The sequence below is a fragment of the Lepidochelys kempii genome, chromosome 18 (assembly GCF_965140285.1).
Source record: "Lepidochelys kempii isolate rLepKem1 chromosome 18, rLepKem1.hap1, whole genome shotgun sequence".
NCBI lineage: Eukaryota > Metazoa > Chordata > Testudines > Cheloniidae > Lepidochelys > Lepidochelys kempii.
In genome coordinates, this window is record NC_136397.1 from 1775714 (window position 1) to 1795568 (window position 19855).

A 19855-nucleotide genomic window follows, 5' to 3' on the forward strand; every position below is an offset into this window, starting at 1 on the left:
GGAGAATGGGATGGGGAGAGGTATTTTTATACACACAAAGCATGAAAAAAGATCTTCTACACTTTCCACGGTATGCATCCGATGAAGTGAGCTGTAGCTCACGAAAGCTCATGCTCAAATAAATTGGTTAGTCTGTAAGGTGCCACAAGTACTCCTTTTCTTTTTGCGAATACAGACTAACACGGCTGTTACTCTGAAACCTGTCATTATGCAAGGCACTGCATTTAGCCGTATGGAGTGGAAATCTATCAACTGCATGAAAAAACTTGTACAGATACAGACAGACATCATCTTCCTTTCCAAATGCAAACAGATGGACATCGTACCAAAAGGACTGAAGGTAAAAAATCCATTACAATCTACATACCACACAGACTATGCTGACAGCTTGTGCCAAACGCTCTCAAAGAAACTGCGGAACCACCTGATCAACATCCTCTACAGCAAACAGGGAAAGATTAAGAATGAGCTCTCAAAAATGCATACTCTCATAAAAAACCAACCTTCCACACAAACTTCCTCGTGGCTGGACTATACTAAAACTAGACAAGCCATTTACAACGCACACTTTGCTTCTCTACAAAAGAAAAAGGACACTAAACTTTCTAAACTACTACATGCTACAAGGGGACACAGCAATGGTTCCCTCAACCTACCCAGCAATATTGTTAACCTATGCAACTATACTCTTAGCCCAGCAGAAGCAGCTGTCCTATCTCAGGGCCTCTCCTTCTGCCCCTCCACCCCCACAAACATGATACAGTTCTGTGGTGACCTAGAATCCTATTTTTGACGTCTCCGACTCAAGGAATATTTCCAACATACCTCTGAACAACATACTAATCCACAGAGACCTCCCTACCAACGCTACAAAGAGAAGGATTCTAGGTGGACTCCTCCTGAAGGTCGAAACAGCAGACTGGACTTCTACATAGAGTGCTTCCGCCGATGTGCACGGGCTGAAATTGTGGAAAAGCAGCATCACTTGCCCCATAACCTCAGCCATGCGGAACGCAATGCCATCCACAGCCTCAGAAACAACTCTGACGTCATAATCAAAAAGGCTGACAAAGGAGGTGCTGTTGTCATCATGAATAGGTCGGAATATGAACAAGAGGCTGCTCGGCAGCTCTCCAACACCACTTTCTACAAGCCATTACCCTCTGATCCCACTGAGAGTTACCAAAAGAAACTACAGCATTTGCTCAAGAAACTCCCTGAAAAAACACAAGATCAAATCCGCACAGACACACCCCTGGAACTCCGACCTGGGATATTCTATCTACTACCTAAGATCCATAAACCTGGAAATCCTGGGCGCCCCATCATCTCAGGCATTGGCACCCTGACAGCAGGATTGTCTGGCTATGTAGACTCCCTCCTCAGGCCCTACGCTACCAGCACTCCCAGCTACCTTCGAGACACCACTGACTTCCTGAGGAAACTACAATCCATCGGTGATCTTCCTGATAACACCATCCTGGCCACTATGGATGTAGAAGCCCTCTACACCAACATTCCACACAAAGATGGACTACGAGCCGTCAAGAACACTATCCCCGATAATGTCACGGCTAACCTGGTGGCTGAACTTTGTGACTTTGTCCTTACCCATAACTATTTTACATTTGGGGACAATGTATACGTTCAAATCAGCGGCACTGCTATGGATACCCGCATGGCTCCACAGTATGCCAACATTTTTATGGCTGACTTAGAACAACGCTTCCTCAGCTCTCGTCCTCTAATGCCCCTACTCTACTTGCGCTATATTGATGACATCTTCATCATCTGGACCCATGGAAAAGAAGCTCTTGAGGAATTCCACCATGATTTCAACAATTTCCATCCCACCATCAACCTCAGCCTGGTCCAGTCCACACAAGAGATCCACTTCCTGGACACTACAGTGCTAATAAACGATGGTCACATAAACACCACCCTATACCGGAAATCTACTGACCGCTATTCCTACCTACATGCCTCCAGCTTTCACCCTGACCACACCACACAATCCATTGTCTACAGCCAAGCTCTGCGATACAACCACATTTGCTCCAACCCCTCAGACAGAGACAAACATCTACAAGATCTCTATCAAGCATTCTTACAACTACAATACCCACCTGCAGAAGTGAAGAAACAGATTGACAGGGCCAGAAGAGTACCCAGAAGTCTCCTACTACAGGACAGGCCTAACAAAGAAAATAACAGAACGCCACTAGCCATCACCTTCAGCCCCCAACTAAAACCTCTCCAACGCATTATTAAGGATCTACAACCTATCCTGAAGGATGACCCAACACTCTCACAAACCTTGGGAGACAGGCCAGTCCTTGCCTACAGACAGCCCCCCAACCTGAAGCAAATATTCACCAGCAACCACATACCACACAACAGAACCACTAACCCAGGAACCTATCCTTGCAACAAAGCCTGTTGCCAACTGTGCCCACATATCTATTCAGGGGACACCATCATAGGGCCTAATCACATCAGCCACACTATCAGAGGCTCATTCACCTGCACATCCACCAATGTGATATACGCCATCATGGGCCAGCAATGCCCCTCTGCCATGTACATTGGCCAAACTGGACAGTCTCTACGTAAAAGAATCAATGGACACAAATCAGATGTCAAGAATTATAACATTCATAAACCAGTCGGAGAACTTCAATCTCTCTGGTCACGTGATTACAGACATGAAAGTTGCGATATTACAACAAAAAAACTTCAAATCCAGACTCCAGCGAGAGACTGTTGAATTGGAATTCATTTGCAAATTGGATACAATTAACTTAGGCTTGAATAGAGACTGGGAGTGGCTAAGTCATTATGCAAGGTAACCTATTTCCCCTTGTTTTTTCCTACCCCCCTCCCCCAGACGTTCTTGTTAAACCCTGGATTTGTGCTGGAAATGGCCCACCTTGATTATCATACACATTGTAAGGAGAGTGATCACTTTAGATAAGCTAAAAGAAAAGGAGTACTTGTGGCACCTTAGAGACTAACCAATTTATTTGAGCATGAGCTTTCGTGAGCTACAGCTCACTTCATCGGATGCCTTTAGATAAGCTATTACCAGCAGGAGAGTGGGTTTGTGTGTGTTGGGGGGGGGAGAAAACCTGGATTTGTGCTGGTAATGTCCCAAGTTGATTATCATACACATTGTAAGGAGAGTGATCACTTTAGATAAGTTTCAGAGTAACAGCCCTGAAACAAACAAAAACAAACAATTTAATACTGGTACACAGCAATGATGATGGTTTCAGAGTAGCAGCCGTGTTAATCTGTATTCGCAAAAAGAAAAGGAGTACTTGTGGCACCTTAGAGACTAACCAATTTATTTGAGCATAAGCTTTCCTGAGCTACAGCTCACTTCATCGGATGCATACTGTGGAAAGTGTAGAAGATCTTTTTATACACACAAAGCATGAAAAAATACCTCCTCCCACCCCACTCTCCTGCTGGTAATAGCTTATCTAAAGTGATCACTCTCCTTACAATGTGTATGATAATCAACTTGGGACATTTCCAGCACAAATCCAGGTCCCCCCCCAAACCCACTCTCCTGTTGGTAATAGCTTATCTAAAGTGACCACTCTCCTTACAATGTGATAAGCTATTACCAGCAGGAGAGTGGGGTGGAGGGAGGTATTTTTTCATGCTTTGTGTGTATAAAAAGATCTTCTGCACTTTCCACAGTATGCATCCAATGAAGTGAGCTGTAGCTCACGAAAGCTTATGCTCAAATAAATTGGTTCGTCTCTAAGGTGCCACAAGTACTCCTGTTCTTTTTGCGAATACAGACTAACACGGCTGTTACTCTGAAACCATCATCATTGCTGTGTACCAGTATTAAATTGTTTGTTTAAAACTTATACTGTGTGTGTATATATACACAGCCTTTGTCTGGTGAAAAAAATTTCACTGGAACCTAAACCCCCCCCCCCATTTACATTAATTCTTATGGGGAAATTGGATTCACTTAACATCGTTTCGCTTAAAGTTGCATTTTTCAGGAACATAACTACAATGTTAAGCGAGGAATTACTGTATAAACCCATCTGCATGTTAGGCATGGGATCCCACTGATGTCCCATACAATACAAACCACACTGTCAATGCTTAGAACTGACTCACCTTGACCAACCAGGTGAAAAGGCCCTGGGGCCTGCAGGAATCAGAGCAGCAATAAAAGAGACAGACAAAGCCTCAAACCCAATAACAAGTATTTTATTTCAATTACAATAAGCGCCACAATGAATGTTGAAAAAACAGTTACAAAAAAATCCCTCCTTTAACATATAAATAGTAAAAATCCCTAAAAGTCCTTCCCTTTGTCTAAAGTATGATGGTGCCCCTTGCTGGAGGAAAACAGACTGGAACCCGTTACTGTCAGCAGTTTCCTGTTAAAATCTAGGAGGGAATATTGAGCAGCCCACAGTCTCTATAGGCTCTTTCCAGGCCAGCTCCCTTGATGTCTTGGAAGCACAGACTGAAGGGACTGGCTTCCTTTGCTCAAATGGAGGCTGTGCTCTGAAAGCTCACAGTCCTGACCTCCCTGTTCCCTTTCAGCTCTTTGAGTTGACAGCACATCTTGAAGCGATCATCGGGTTCCGGTACTCCAGTAACCCATCCCAGATTGGTTTAACTGTGAGACTAGACTGCCTGGGAGGAGCACACAGGGTTCCATGATAGACAGCAGAAGAAATCATCCCAAGGCTGGCACTGGGTGAGATGTTAGGACTCTGCCTAACAAATCTGCTGTGTGAAAGGCCTCAAGCCACCTAGTTAGCCACAGAGCTCTCCCAGCACTGAGCCCCGCTCCGTGGGCTCACCTTGGGTAGTTTGCTTAGGAAAATCCTCCCTGCTCTGCACTGGAAGCTGTGAGGAAAGAAAGGGGCAGACATGGAAAAAAATTCCCCTAGCAATGCAGAAGAGCCACATGCAATGCTGGACAACTTATCTGGCCACGGTGCCCAAGCCCACAGGCTCACATGCAGATAGCAGGTAGTGTTGTGGCAATCCTGTGGCTAGGAGACTGCCAGACAGGAATTTAACAGAAGCCCATGGGGTGGGCCTGAAACGAGGCCATGGCTTTTAGGGAAGAGACAGGAACACAGCAGGAGTTACTCTGCATTCATGATCTGAAATCTGGACAAATGCATTGCCTAAGAGCAGACGAGGCTCTTCATAGCTAAGCCTACTCTTGGTTGCTCATGGCCTATTTTCAGCGCTGTGAAGCACCTGCCCCTCATGCTGAATGAAATGGGTACGGTGGGTTCTTGGTTCCTCTAACTATCAGGCCACAGGCTTCTAGGCTCATTAGGCATACTTGAAAGAAAACCTGCCCCACTTGCCCCAGCAAGACCATCAGATCTGTGCCTCTGCCCATCCAGAATGACTCTTCCAGCCCCTGCCAGATCTCCATTTAGAAGGGGGTGGGGACTAGCTCTTCCATCTCCCAGACAGCTGAGAGACATCCAGCCTCTACAGTCCTACAATGTGCTTAACCTTTCCCAGCTTGCAGGGCACTGGGGTTCTCTTGCATGTAGCAATGACTATGGCGAGCCTGGCTAATACCTGCAACACAGTAAGTAGGCCAACCTGTGACCCAGCCTTCTCAGTATCAGAATCAATTGAGGACTCCAGCTCCACAGTGCTCACACCAATGGCTACTTTCCAACGTCTTGCTTATGGGAAAGGAGGCATTTCAACTTGGAAGAATCCAAGGAAGCGGCAATGAATGGGACTGGATGGAAATAAGAAGAAAGGGAGTGAGATGAAGTAAGTCAGACAGACTTGAACAAACTGTTTTCCCTGGGGGCCATGGCACCAAGAGCTCCCCCATCACCTTCCTTCCATAGCTCTTGGAGTTTTAATGCTTTTTGGATTCCCTTTTTCCCATTCAAGATTGGGATTTGTGCAGACTCTGAGCCCGGAAATGTGGGCTGAACTCCATGCTGGAGCAAACGTGCATATACTCAGGCTGTTGTGCCAGTTCAGAGGGAGGAGGCTGCTTTCACAGCTGAAACTGAACATTTGTAAGGCCCTGGAAGGGCTCTAGGCTGGATTTGTCATTGGGCACTACCCAGGGTGGTGCATAGCCAACATCCACCCCTCTCTGAGGTTACTGATTCCCACCCTTTTTTCCTATGGATTGCCACTGTGCACAGAAGAGGTAAGACTGGCAGTCCACCAGGCAGTCGAGATGCGGGGGGAGGGGGGGATTTTGTGGCTGGGATGGTAGAGGAATGCCCAAGGAACCACCACATTCCACATGATCTCCACCAGCCCAGGGACCATGGGGTCCTGTGGTTACAACTATGCCCTTATGGAGCTGCTCAGAGGGGATGCTAGCAGTATTGTTAAATAACTGGCCAGCTGTTTACACAGGAGAGAGGCCTCAGCTGTCACAGGACCGTGAGCTGTCTGAACAGAGCCGTTTCCCCAGCCTGCCAGCCAAACAGCAAAACCCAAGGAGACTTACATCTGTACCTGACCAAAGCTACACTGTGCAAGGCGGGTTTCAGCAGTAATAATGATGACATGCAGAAGGTTGGTCTATGCTTGGGCTGTTCTAAAGCAGTAAGACAAAGAGAGAGCTCATAATTTAATAATCTAGTGCAGCCGGCTGCCTTCCTCTCCCTTTGTATCCAGAAGTTAAAGATGGCCCAAGAAGGTTTAAAGTTACAATGCAGCTTTCACTATACCCAAGTACAGCTGCCTGGAGACAAGTTAGGTGGTGGTTGGGATCCCAGTGTATCCAAGTCACAGCGTGCTGCTCTTAGCTTGCTGCAGGGGGCAGGAGAAGAGAGAGGAAACACCTTGTCACCAACTCAAGACAGATGGAAAGTTTATAGAATGAATGAATCTCTCTTTGGTTTCCTGTTCTGAGAGACTTTTTGTAATGGACCTTGTACATCAGCAGAGCTTAATATTGCTTCCAAGACCTGCAAGCATTTGCCTGCAAATAAAGCTCTAGAGATATGTTCAGGGCCTGTCACCCAACGATAAGTGCATGCGCCTCTCTCATGGCACTTACCCTCACCGTCTTCTACAGCTGCTCAATTCCAGCTAGCTACAGCTGGCTATTGCCGTCCTGGCTCTGAACAGACTCTTCCAACTGTGCACTGGACCAGTGTCCACAACGGACTAGAAGGGCAGTTCTTCAATCTTGTTAGCGACCCCAGGGGTTCAATAAGAATCCTGGTCTCCAGGGCTGCAAAGTTAATTTGTTGCCTCAGTGACACCCTTCGGTCTCCTGTGTTTCAGTGGAATGGTCTCTGCTGAAATTCTCATATCTAGTTGCACTACTTTTTAAAAAAAGTAATAAATATACTAATCCTTTTGCTTAAGAAAAAAAGGCTTTTAAATGCATTTTCCCTGAACTTTTCCAGTGTATTTCATAATGTTCAAAAATATTTTCCCAAAAATATATTTTAAAATATTTTACACACACACACACACACACATATATATATATGTATATATATATATGCACATGTGTCTCTGGAGAGATTAGCGTATGTTGGACATATTTCGATACACAGTCAAACCAGTTATCACTTTCATCAGTGGGTCTCCCTTTATCAATTAGAAAAAGTCTTCAAGCCTGTGACAGGACAGGGGCTTAACTGTGTATGTGTAAATATGGGTCAAGGCATACAGACACATGCATATATACACACACCCTATGCAAGGTTTTAAAAAAAAAAAGACATTTCACAAGTGAGTGAGATTAAGAAAGGTTTTCACAGTAGATAGAATCGCAGATGATACCTAGAGCTCAGGGATCCATTCCTGCTGAGAGCTTGACAGTTCGTTGAAAGAAGAAACTGCCCTTTGAGCAGAGAGCCTGGGAAATTCAATTCTTGATGAAGGAACAATAAACCAAAAGTTGGTTTCCACTATTTCCTGGTCCTTTTCTTTTCACCATACTTCACACTTCTTCTGGGGGTTCATTGGGGAGCCGGGAGGACAGTGGAAGTGCTCAGAGAACTCTTTGGAGTTGGAGATGGTACCAATGACTCGGAAACGTGATGGACTGTGGGGGTCAGTGATGAGTCCTTCGTGGGAGCTCTCCGGGGTGCGAACCGAACACCAGACCTGCAAATGCAAGGGAATAGGAGTTAGCTCAAGGGCTTCATTATAGCTGAAAAGTGTCTCTGTCCCAGCTATCATGACATATGGAAATCACAGATCTTCTTAAATAGGAGGAGTTTATTATAGGAAACAACAACTATTGATACAAACAAGTTTCCATGAAGCTTGAGTACCAACTTGGTCTCCCTTGTTTACAAGCAACCACACACTGGATCCACACATTGCACACACATCTGGAGGATGAATAGTGTATTGTAAGTAACCTTATCATTACACCAGCAAAGGGGCTTCACCCAGAGACTTCAGCAACCTGAAGTTGTTCTATCTGCAGGAGTGTATATCTTACTTTGCTGCAAAATGAGCATTATACTTGTCAAAATGCATCAAACAGCTGGCTTGTCGAGTCTGTTATCTTGCCTTTTACCAGATGCTTTATAGCAGGGGCGGCCAATCTGTGGCTCCGGAGCCACATGTGGCTCTTCAGAAGTTTTAAGATGCGGCTCCTTGTCTAGGCACCGACTCCGGGGCTGGAGCTACCAGCGCCAACTTTCCATTGTGCCAAGGGGTGCTCACTGCTCAACCCCTGGCTCTGCCACGGGCCCTGCCCCCACTCCACCCCTTCCTACCCCCTCCTTTGTGCCTGCCATACCCTCACTCTTTCCCCTCTTCCTCGAGCCTCCTGCATGCCATGAAACAGCTGATTGGGAGGTGCGGGGAGGTAGGGGGAGGCACTGATCGGTGGGGCTGCCAGTGGGTGGGAGGCGCTGGGAGTGGGTGTGGGGGGAGTTGATGGGGGGCTGCTGATGTATTACTGTGGCTCTTTGGCAATGTACACTGGTAAATTCTGGCTTGTTTTCAGGCTCAGGTTGGCCACCCCTACTTTATAGGAAGGCAGGCTTTCCACACTGACTGTAATGCATCTCTCTCTTCACAATACATCAAGACTAATATTTGCTGCACTCCTCTGCCATTTGAGGGGTCAGGAATCAGGGCCTGCAGCACAGCCAGTCTCTGGGCAACCTAATGAGTGCAGCTGACCTGTAGGAAATTGCTTAATTGGCTATGCCACCTGATTGGCTGGAGAAGTCAGCAGATTGGCTCGTAAGCCTAACAGCAGCAGCAGTTCAGTGGTTGCTCAAAGCACTGGCCCATGACTGAGATAGCTCATGCTCCTTCCTTCCCTGACTCCAGGTAATCCAGTTTTGACCCTCAGCTTTGGTTCCTGACTCCTGCTCTGACACTAAGCTCTGACCTCTGGTTCATGATTCCTACTGTGACCCTCAGTCTGATTGCGCACATCTCAGTCACTCATGTGGGGACTCAGTTCAGGAAAAGGAATGCCCTAGACCTTTGAAGGGGGTTTGGGAGGAGGTGAAGATGGGAGGGGCACTACCACCCTACAAAGTGGAGTCTGCTGTAAATTGCATTCCTGCTAACCCAGCAGCTGGAGCCACTGCTATTCCCCAGCTCACACAGTGCACCTGGAGACAGAACAAAGGGTTGTGGGATGGCAGAGACTCACCTGGGCGAATCCCACAAAGAAGAGCTGGTTGTTGGAGAGGCCAAGTGTCGGCAAAGCCTCCTCATTCCCATTCTTCTTCACCCAATTTTGATAAGCCTGTAGGCAGGAGAGAACAGAGGCTAACCTGCATCAGTAGAAGTACATAGTGGATGGAGTTAGAGGATGAGAGACACTCCCACTGCCTTGTGGGGGTACAAAATGCTGGTCCAGCTAGCCATGGGGGCATTAACCCTTAATGGACTAAACCAGTCCAGTCTCCATGGCATATGCTGGCAGGGAGGGAAATGTCAGCATTGCAGGAGTCTCCCCTGTGCCCATTTTCCATTTGGTCACAGAAAGCCAGAGACAAATCTAAGACAGCCTTAGGGGCTGTGAAGGGAAGAGAAAGCACAAAATAAACCCACCACTAGAGCTGAGTAAATAATTGACTTTTGGTTCAGGGGCTGACATGAAAAATCTAAAACAAAAATCTTTTCGGGTTGAATGAAATGTATCATTGAACTCTAAAGAATTTCCCCCCTAAATTTTTTGTTGTGGCTAGTTTTTGGGGATTATTTACCTTTAAAAAAAAATCTAGCTAAATTTCAACATGAAGCATCAGTCAAACTGCTTTGTTTAGAAAACGCTGAAATGAACCGATTTGACTCTTTCATTTGTTTTCAGCTGAAACTATTTGCCAAATTTGAACCAAATCTGTGAATAATTTTGGTTGACCCAAAACTGTATTTTTTGGCAAATAAATGATTAAACCAAAAAGTTTTTCCTAGCTGTACCCGTGACACCCAGGATTATGTCTGGCCTACAGGAAACAAATCAGAATGGGGATCCATTGAGGTAGTGTGACATGTCAGAGTTACACAGGGAGAAACTTGTATCCAGTCAAGGCAGACTCATCACCTCCTACCACATTTGCTACATTTGCCATTGCCAATGGGAGAATCTGGAGAGGAGTTAAAGCCTCTTCCAGTTAAAATGGTCAGGTTCTTCCTTCCCCTGAATCTCCTTCAAAAGCCCTCTCCTGCACATCCACCCTCTATGGGCTGTAGATTGTCAGGTCTACAATTTCCTGGTCCAAGGACAGCAGATCCCAAATCCAAGAGTCACCTGAAGACTTATATATGGTCATGGCCCACCCCCTTCCACAGATAGGACAGTGCCTAGAAAAGGAGCTCAGAATTTTACACTTTCTTAGAGCAATTCACCTTGCCATCACTGTACTACCAGGAATCTCTCTCCAGCTATAGCATCAGGAGAAAGTCTAGGACTACAAAAGGATCCACACAGCCATGGCTACAAAGAGAGATATCAGACTGTGCCTGTACTAGACTCCTACCCGATACGCAGCTTTGAGGCCCCCATTGTCAGCAATGTTCTCTCCCAGCGTGTGTTTGCCATTCACTGCCTCGCCGTTCACAGTGTAGCTGCTGTACTGTTCCACCATGCACTCAGTCTGCTGCTTGAAGGCCTCCACAGAGGAGTTCTTCCACCAAGGGCGCAGATTTCCATCTTTATCATACTCCCGCCCTGCAGAGGAGCAGACCAAGTGAAACACTGGAACTAGAAGATACTTCATCTGAGACGGCCTTTGGCAGAACCAAGCCTGTGTGTGTGGTGGGGGTGTTGTTTGAGATTAGAGCACACAATCTGGGGGCTTGGAGATGCGGTGAGTATACTAGCAATGGCATGGCCTCTTCAGAGAGGAGAAGCGAGTTCTGAGACCTCCTGAACTTATTGATCGTTATTTTATTGCACCACCATAAATCCCACAGGAAGAGATTGCGAACAGCTCTCTGTCCAGTGCAACAGATCATCACAAAATGCTTTTGGCGTTAGTAAGACACGCTCTTGTGACAGAGCGCAGGGTGCAAACAGCTGAGCCTGCATTCTGATCACTTGAATAATAATTAGTTCCCCAGTAGGAAGCTGATGGGGTAATTACGCAACCAGGCTGCCTGGCTGAACCAATTACCCTATCAGCCCTGGGCGATAAGTGGCGGTACAGCAAGGGGAAGGAAGGGGAGAGGGAGGAACAGGGCTAGTTGAGTCTTGCCAGACAGAGGTTCGGAACAAGGAGTCCTTGGTGACCCTCAGGCCCTGGTGAGAGGGCCAAAAGCCAGTTGAATATTGAAAACAGGCTGTTGCACAAGGACTGTTGTGAAATTGGTGCAGGAACACAAAATAAAAAGGCATGGTGAAGGCACAATCAAAGGAGTCAGTGTAGTTTCTGTGGGGAGAAGCTAGGAGAAGGGTCACACCCCATGACAGCCTGACTGTCCCATTTTAAGGCTTTCACCATTAATGAGCCACATGTAGGTTTCCTCATTCTGGCAGAAAAGCAGCAAAGAAAAATTCCTCTTGCCTTCTTTCAGCTAGTTAGATTTTTCCACCTCAGAGACTGGGCAGAGTCTCAGATGTCAAACATATTTAGTCATTCTGGGCCAGATCTGTACCTGGTGTAGCTCCATGCAGGTCACTGGAGTTACACGAGGGATGGCTCTGGCCCATTCTCACAAGATCCGCTTTGAGAAGGCTCTTTGATACAGGGGCCACCCGAGTTTAGTTTTGACTCCTGGCACTGGAAGCCTTTCAACAAAGAGGAGAACAGAGCTCCATCAGGAAGAGGAAGAGGGAGAGAAAGCAACAGGAAATAAGGTGTCTTCAGGTTGCCCACCTTGGTCATCAAAGGCATGAGTCAGCTCGTGGCCCACAACGACGCCAATGCCACCAAAGTTCAGTGCCCTGTGTGAGAAGGACAAAGAGCATTAGGATTCGTGCTTCACTAAGGCCATTGCCTACTAATGTCTGCACATAGGCCCTGTGACTCTATCCACCGGAGCATTAGGGTAGGGGAATTGGACTAGGAGGCGGCTTTCACTTGGACTATGAGCTGCTCCTCATTACCCCACTTTTTTGCTCTTCTTGCCTTGGTTTCCCCCGCGGACAGAAAGAGTCCTAAGGAGACACCGAGCCCCAGGCATGTTGAAATTGTTACATCTTTCTATTAACGCCAATTGCAAAATTAATCTGCTGCACTGCCAACCTCCATTAAACAGCTCTATGGTGTTTTCTGTAAATGACTGAAGTGCAGAGGGAAATCTGAACCTATTTTTAAAAAGTCCCCTTCATGTTCCACTGGGGGCAGCAGACAGTTCCAGCAATGGGACCTAGGAGAAGCTATGAAATCCGACGAAGTGGGTATGCATCCGACGAAGTGGTTATTCACCCATGAAAGCTTATGCTCTAATATGTCTGTTAGTCTATAAGGTGCCACAGGACTCTTTGCCACTTTTATGAAATATAGAGTTGATCACAGAGCCCCTCAGGCCGTTGGACACCCAGACACAAGGATAAATGTTCTGTGGCTTCTCTAGGCCCCAAATGAGCCACTTTGCAGCTAGCCAGGCATGTTTATTTCCATGATACCATTAGACACAAGACTGTATGAGCCCATAATGTTGCATGTCTAGCAGGTGCCAGCATAGAAGAACTAAGAAAGTGAAGGTGTGGCCTCATCCAGACTGGGAATCTCTGGGGATGGTGCCTTTCCTCAATTTTGCTGGGTTTCCCTCCATCTTGCACAGACCTGTCACTAGGCCACCTTCTATTGGTCTGTCCTACTGTTCTATTGGACCTGGCCAGAGAGATGCCTTACCTGTTAATGGGGAGGGCGGCACATGACGGGGAGGGGTCAAAAATGGTTGCGAATCCCTCACTGTCTCCTTAGGCAAGAGGTCTGACAAAAGGGGGAACCTTAGACTAACTCGGGGGGAAAGATCCAGATCCTGTGCTGAAAGAGCACACATCCACCAATGTCCCTGGCAAAGCTGGCAGCTGTTTGTGCACTGGCATCAAGATCCACGGAGTCTCCTAGCACGAGTCTGGCAGAGCCAGTGCAATCTCTCTGAGCCCCAGCATTCCTCCCCTGGCTGTTTTCTAGCCCCCAGCTCAGGAAAGGACTCTCTTTAGCTACTGATGATTGCAGACCAGGATACAGAGCTGTGTGAGGCACCCACCACCTTCCAACTGGGCTGCTGCCAACAGAGTCCCCACTCCCCATCCCCCTCCAGCTTAGGGAGGAGGGTGGAGTGGGGGAAGAACACTGGGAGAGGGGGGCAGCAGATGAGCAAGAGGATGTTCATACTTGGGGGAGGTGCGGGTGTAGAAAGGAGCCTGCAGGATCCCGGCTGGGAACACAATCTCATTCTTGGTGGGGGAGTAGTAGGCGTTCACTGTTGGAGGGGTCATACTCCACCTGCAGGAGACAAAGGGGATTCTCATTACAGCCAGGCTGGAAGGTGCATACCCCTCTCACGTTGGGAGATTGGCACAAGGCACAGGTATTTCCTGGCCTCCCCCACAGTTCCCTGAAGCTTCCTAGGATACCTAGCAACTACAGGAACATATATGGCAATCAGGGCCATGGGCAAGGACTGCAGGATTCACTGTCGCAGACCAAGGAACAGGTCAGAGACAAAGAACCACCGAGTCTTCAGCCAATGAAGAAAGCTGCAAAAATACGGATGCCTGAAGAAAGTGTAATACTCCTACTGTCCACGAGAGGGAACCAGAGCACTAAAGTATTTTGACCAGATGGGGATACAGATGTCAGCCAGTCACATAACACACACCTCCCTCCTAGTATAACTCTTGGGTGGGGAGGTCTGAGCAGGGAGTTCCTTGCTGGGCAGGCTTGTTGCATCATCTCTCCCAGGTCCTTGCCTGCTCACTTCTTTTGAGAAAACAGGAAAGATATTTACAAAAGACTGTAAAGCTTCTGGAGCAGGCACAGTCTTTGTTCTACATTTGTACAGCACCTAGCACAATGCCTGGGGTTCCTAGGTGCTCCCAAAATACAAATAAATTAATAATAATTATTCCTGCACTCTCCCTGCTCTCAATGATATCTCCAACAAACATGGAGGGGAGATATGCATGTGTCTGTAGGTTAGGGTTGGTTGAGTATGCTGGTTTTGCTGAGGAAATAGGGTTTTAACTGTATTATGCAGCTCAGAGATTTTGTAAAGACTATGTAGGCACAAGGTGAAGAGAAGGTGACTCACCTTGTGCACTAACTGAGGTTCTTCGAGATGTGTGTCCTGGTGGGTGCTCCACTTCTGAGGGCAGTGTGTCCCGGGGCTGTCAGTCGGAGATTTTGTCAGCAGTGTCTGGCTGGGGTGCGAGTGCGCAGTAACTGTCTCATGGCGGCACCGATGCCTCTTCTGGCACGCGCATGCCCTGACCCCCCCTCAGTTCCTGCTCTACCGTGGAGCTGATTCTTACTCCAAAGCAGATGGGAGGATGGTGGGTAGTGGAGCACCCACAGGGACAGACATCTCGAAGAACCTCAGTCACTGCACAAGGTGAGTCACCTTCTCTTCTTCATCCAGTGGCGTCCCTGTGGGTGCTCCACTCCAGGTGAATGTAGAGCAGTGCCCTCACGTGGATGGAAGGGGCTTCGGAGTTGATTGCGTAGCTACTGCTAGGACTGTGCAGCCTAATTCAGCATCTGCTCTCGAGCTAAGCATGATTGCGTAATGGTCGGTGACAGTGTGTTCGAACGCCCACATAGCTGCTCTGAATACGTCAAGGACGAGCATGTTGTGCAGGAATGCTTCCAACCTGGTATTCTATGATTCTATGAAAAACCATCTACTTAAATCCAAGCTTAAACTAACTATTAACAATAGAAGTACTATCCTAAATATCTAATCTAATCTAAATCTAATTTTTTTGCTACAGGTAGGGACACTGCTAACGGACTCCATCTAAAGCCAAGGATGGCGTCAGCACCACCACAAGACAGCCACTGTGCACGTGCGCCCCAACCAGACACTGCTAACAAAGTCTCCGATGGCCGGTGCCGGGACGCACTGCCCCTGAAGTGGAGCACCCACAGGGACACCACTTGATGAAGAAGAGAGACCTCAGCTGAGTTCCCAAGGCTCTAATGGATGTAAATCAGACCTTAGCATTATGCTTGATTTTTGCGGTCTGGAGAAGAGAGGTATTCTAGAGGCTGCTCAGAGCTCTGTGCACCATTGGGGTGAGGAGCAGTTTGTGAGTAGTATCAATAGCAGCCCATGGGAGAGCAGAAGTACTCCTAGGTGTTCCAGTTAGCAAACGGACCAGCTATACACGTGTTCTGAGCACAATCACTGAAACTACGGAAAGGGATGGATTTTTGTTTAGCTATCAGCGGTTCTGGAACTGGATGCCGTAGAGATTTTAGTCCCTAGATCAATGTGCTGTAGCATCATTATGGAAGAAGCCAAACCTAGTTACTGGTCAGACGGTGGCTAAGTTACACAGCACTGGGTCCCCAGGTTGTGTAAATGTGTTGAAACTAATTGTATAATCTAGGGCCTAGAGTATGTCCCCACGTCTCAGAGGAGACTCCCCCAACCCCTAGCAGGGAAAGGCAGGGCAGGGGAGGACTTACTGGTCCCGATTTGGAGGTTTCCGTAGTTGGTCAGCGGCCACTTGGGCAGAGAAGTTATAAAATTGCATGACGTTCTCGAAGTAGAGACTGGAGACAGCTTCATACTGCAAAACCCAAACCCATCAGTCCTGGAGAGAGAGCCACCAGTGTGACCCGAGACCAGTATCCCCCGCTGTTACTGTCTGCACCCTGCAGCTGTCTGGCTAGGGGCTCATACAGTGCCCATCACTACAGTATCTGAGTGCATCGCAGAGTGGCATCTGTACCTTGCACACAGGTCTCAAAGGTTTGCAATGGGCAGCTGTTCTTCTGTCTCTAGGCATCTAACATACAGTGTCCCTCAGGGCTCAGTCTCACCCCGTTCGTAGGAATGCTGACATTTGGCCATAAGACAGCACGAGGACACACTGCAGACTCCAGGGCTGTCCATAGACAGATAACACCCAGCTCCACTCTCTTCCCAGCAAGCCCTGACCAAAGAGTTCGCTCATGGACTGTGGGGACGACCTAGACCAGTAGTTCTCAACCTATTTATATGCGGCCCAGAAAGTGTTAGCTGGGCTGCAGGTTGAGAAACACTGTGCCCCCCACCCATAAACCCCTATGCTCAGTGCCCTCAGACCCCTCCATAGAATGAGCCAGGAGTGGAGAACTGGGTAGGGGGCAGGGATCCGGACCCTGGCGCGTGGTGACCATGACCCCCGCTGTGGGAGTGGGTGGGGGGCTGCTAGGACCCTGACCACTGGACCCCACCATTGGGGGTGTGTGTGTGGCAGCCAGCTGCCTGGACCCTGAGCCCCGCCGTTCAGCAAAGGGGCTGGGAGTGCGGACCCCTGAGCCTGCCACGTGGAAGGGGAGCCAGCAGCCCGCCGGGTGGGAGGGGAGCCAGGAGTCTTGACCCTGAGCCCCATTGCGCGGCAGTGGAGTTGGGAGCCTGAGCCCCATTGCAGGGGGCTGGGTGGCAGCCTGGCTGCCCAGGCCCTGAGTCCCAATGCGGGCGGAGAGAGGAGGGGAGGCAGCCAGGACCCTGACCCGGACCCTGCTGGGACCCTGTGCCGTGCCATGCAGGGTCGGCAGGGCAGCCCAGCTGGGAGCTGGCAACCCGGAGCCCGCTGCCTGGCAGGACAGCTGGGACCTGGCAGCCAGGAGCCTGCTAGTAGCCTGGAGCTCACAGCACACAGCCTTTAGCACACAGCTGAGCTGGGCCGCAGCTGTGTGCTAACTGGGTCGCGGTTTGAGAACCGCTGACCTAGAGAGATGTGTCACAGCTTGCTCAGCCCCAACCCAAATAAGACTGAGATGGTGCTTATCACGTCCAGAACTGGCTAGAACCACAGTGATTTCCAGTGACAGAGCTAAAAGGCAGGGAGAGGGGCAATCGCCTTGTGGTGTGTGTGTGATGCCTTTCTACGAATATTATGCACTTGACAAAAGGTGGATGACATGAATTTTCATACAGGGCTGGGGAACGAACCCACCCTGCACTCATCTGGCCGGGGCAGCTTCTGTCACCCTGGGCTGGGCCCAGCTCCCAGCTCCAGGCGCTGTGACATGGCTCATCAAGCTGCTTGGCACTGCGACCCTGGAACCAGGTTGCAATGCCACTCAGTCAGATTTGGCCCAGCCTCCCGCCCATCATTACAGAGGTGTGGCTGGGCCAAACCTGAATGGTGCTGCACCCCCTTGCACCAGGTCGCAGCGCCAGGAGTGGGGAGCTGGGCCCAGTCCCAAGGGACTGAAGCTGCAGGTAGGGTTGCCAACTTTTTATTGGCAGAAAAACAAACACCCTTGCCCCACGCCCTGCCCCGCCCCTTCTCTGAGGCCATGCCCCCCGCTCACTCCATCTCCCCTCCCTCAGTCGCTTGCTCTCCCCCAACCTCGCTCATTTTCACCGGCTGGGGCAGGGTGTGAGAAGGGTGAGAGCTCCGGCTACGGACTATGGGGTGGGACTGGGGATGAGGGGTTTGGGGTGCAAGAGGGGGCTCCAGGCTAGGGCATGGGATTGGGGTGCAGGAGGGGGTGATGGTTTCGGCTGGGGGTGCAGACTCTAGGGTGGGGCCAGAGATGAGGGGATGCAGGAGAGGGCTCCAGGCTGGGGCAGTGGGTTGGGTGTGGGAGGGGGTATGGGCTCTGGGCTGGGGCTAGTAATGAAGGGTTCAGAGTGCGGGAGGGGGATATGGACTGGGGCAGGGGGGTGAGGAGTCCGGTTGGGGGTTGGGCTCTGGGGTGGTGCTGGGGTTTGGGATGCAGGAGGGGGTTTGGGGTGTGGACTCCGGGCGGTGCTTACCTCAGGTGGCTCCCGGAAAGCTGCCAGCATCTTCCTCTGGCTCCTAGGCAGAGGTACGACCATGTGGCTCTGGGCGCTGCAGGCGCCGCCCCCTCAGCTCCCATTGGCTGTGATTCCTGGCCAATGGGAGCTGCTGAACTGGTGCTGGGAGTGGGAGCAACGCGCAGAGCCCTCATGGCTATCCCTCTGCCTAGGAGCCAGAGAAAGATGCTGGCAGCTTCCCAGGAGTTGAGCAGAGCCAGGTAGGGAGCCAGCCTGCTCTGCCAACCGGACTTTCAATGGCCCAGTCAGCAGTGCTGACCAGAGCTGCCAGGGTCCCTTTTCGACCAGATGTTCCGGTCGAAAACTGGACAGCTGGCAAGCCTAGCTGCAGGATTGGCTCACTCCCCAGCTGCACCCCTGCCGGGGCCTCCCTCCACAGTGGGCTGGGATTAGTGTGGTGGGCTGGGGCAGAGGATGCAGCTGTGGATGGCTGGTGCCCCCGCAGCGGGGCCAGGAGGAGGAGGCGGGAGTGCACCCATTGACTAGGGAGGCTGCATCTGCCGCTCAGTCCACTGGATGGCACTGTTTAGAAGGTGAACTGCGTGCATACCAGTCTGTTCAGTTTACTGTAAGTAGCGAGCTGCACCTTGGGTAGTTCTGTGAGATTTTTAGGCTTAGGCTGCTGCAGCCGAGAAAGCACCATGAGCTGTTGGCTGTGCAGCTCAGGCTGGTCAGAAAGGCAAAATGGTCAATTAACTTGTGTACTGGGGAACCAGGAGGTTCTTCTCAGGAGTGAGGATGGTTTTAAAAAACTAAAAGCCAATAGACATAACAAAGGTGTCATTGTCCTGTCTGGTGGAGCCTGCCAATGACCCATCAGTCCTTGGATTGCAAAATCTGGCTTCACCACTGGTGACATCTACAGAAGGCATTATCCTGCCAGGCTCTCAGTTGCTCAGAATTCTCTCCAGGATACTCAGCTTATAGCAGTGACCAAAAATACCCAGCGTGCTACAGGTTTCCCTATCAGCCATGTAGCCAACCAACAATCCTTGTGCTGGTCACCTTGGGCTGGGCTGCTGCAATGCACTTTTACTGGGGTGGACACTGAACCCAGCATGTCACCACCCACATGCTGGCTGCCAGTACTACCCTGGGTTGATTGCAAGCTCCTTGTGTATAGGCCACAATAAACAAGGACACAGCTGCACTCAGGAGAGCTGTTCGCACAAAACCCTGGAATGTGCTGCTGACAGAGAGGAGGTGGAGTCTCATGGCCTTCAGAATGGAGGTTAAGCTGCACCATTTCACAAAGGAGTTTCCCGGTTAACCAGGTGAGAAGTCCTCTCCACAGGGCACAGGAAGTGGAGAAGAGTTTCTCCTTTTAGAAGGAACCCAGTCTTAAATTCATCAAGTGCCCAGATACTGCAGTGATGGGGGTCATAAACACATGCAACAATAATAAGAGAGACTTTGGCAATATTAAGTTTCTTGGCCGCAGATCAATTGGTTT

General features: G+C 49.4%; 1 protein-coding gene across 6 annotated transcripts in view; it reads right to left on the bottom strand.

Annotated features, from left to right (window-relative positions):
- Nucleotides 1–4221: 4221 nt before the first annotated feature.
- ECE1 (endothelin converting enzyme 1) overlaps nucleotides 4222–19855 on the bottom strand; it is a 117400-nt gene continuing 101766 nt past the window's right edge. For 4 of the 6 annotated variants that reach the window (XM_073317220.2, XM_073317221.2, XM_073317222.2 and 1 more), the window contains 6 exons: nucleotides 16074–16177; nucleotides 13776–13886; nucleotides 12306–12373; nucleotides 10968–11158; nucleotides 9635–9730; nucleotides 4222–8115 (listed from right to left, as the gene is read on the bottom strand). In XM_073317220.2, the coding sequence (XP_073173321.2) occupies nucleotides 7939–8115; nucleotides 9635–9730; nucleotides 10968–11158; nucleotides 12306–12373; nucleotides 13776–13886; nucleotides 16074–16177 (747 nt within the window). In that variant the 3' untranslated portion in view covers nucleotides 4222–7938. Of the gene's footprint in view, nucleotides 8116–9634; nucleotides 9731–10967; nucleotides 11159–12084; nucleotides 12218–12305; nucleotides 12374–13775; nucleotides 13887–16073; nucleotides 16178–19855 lie in introns of those variants that run through there. The other 2 variants (XR_012155600.2, XM_073317223.2) reach the window with 2 other exon arrangements.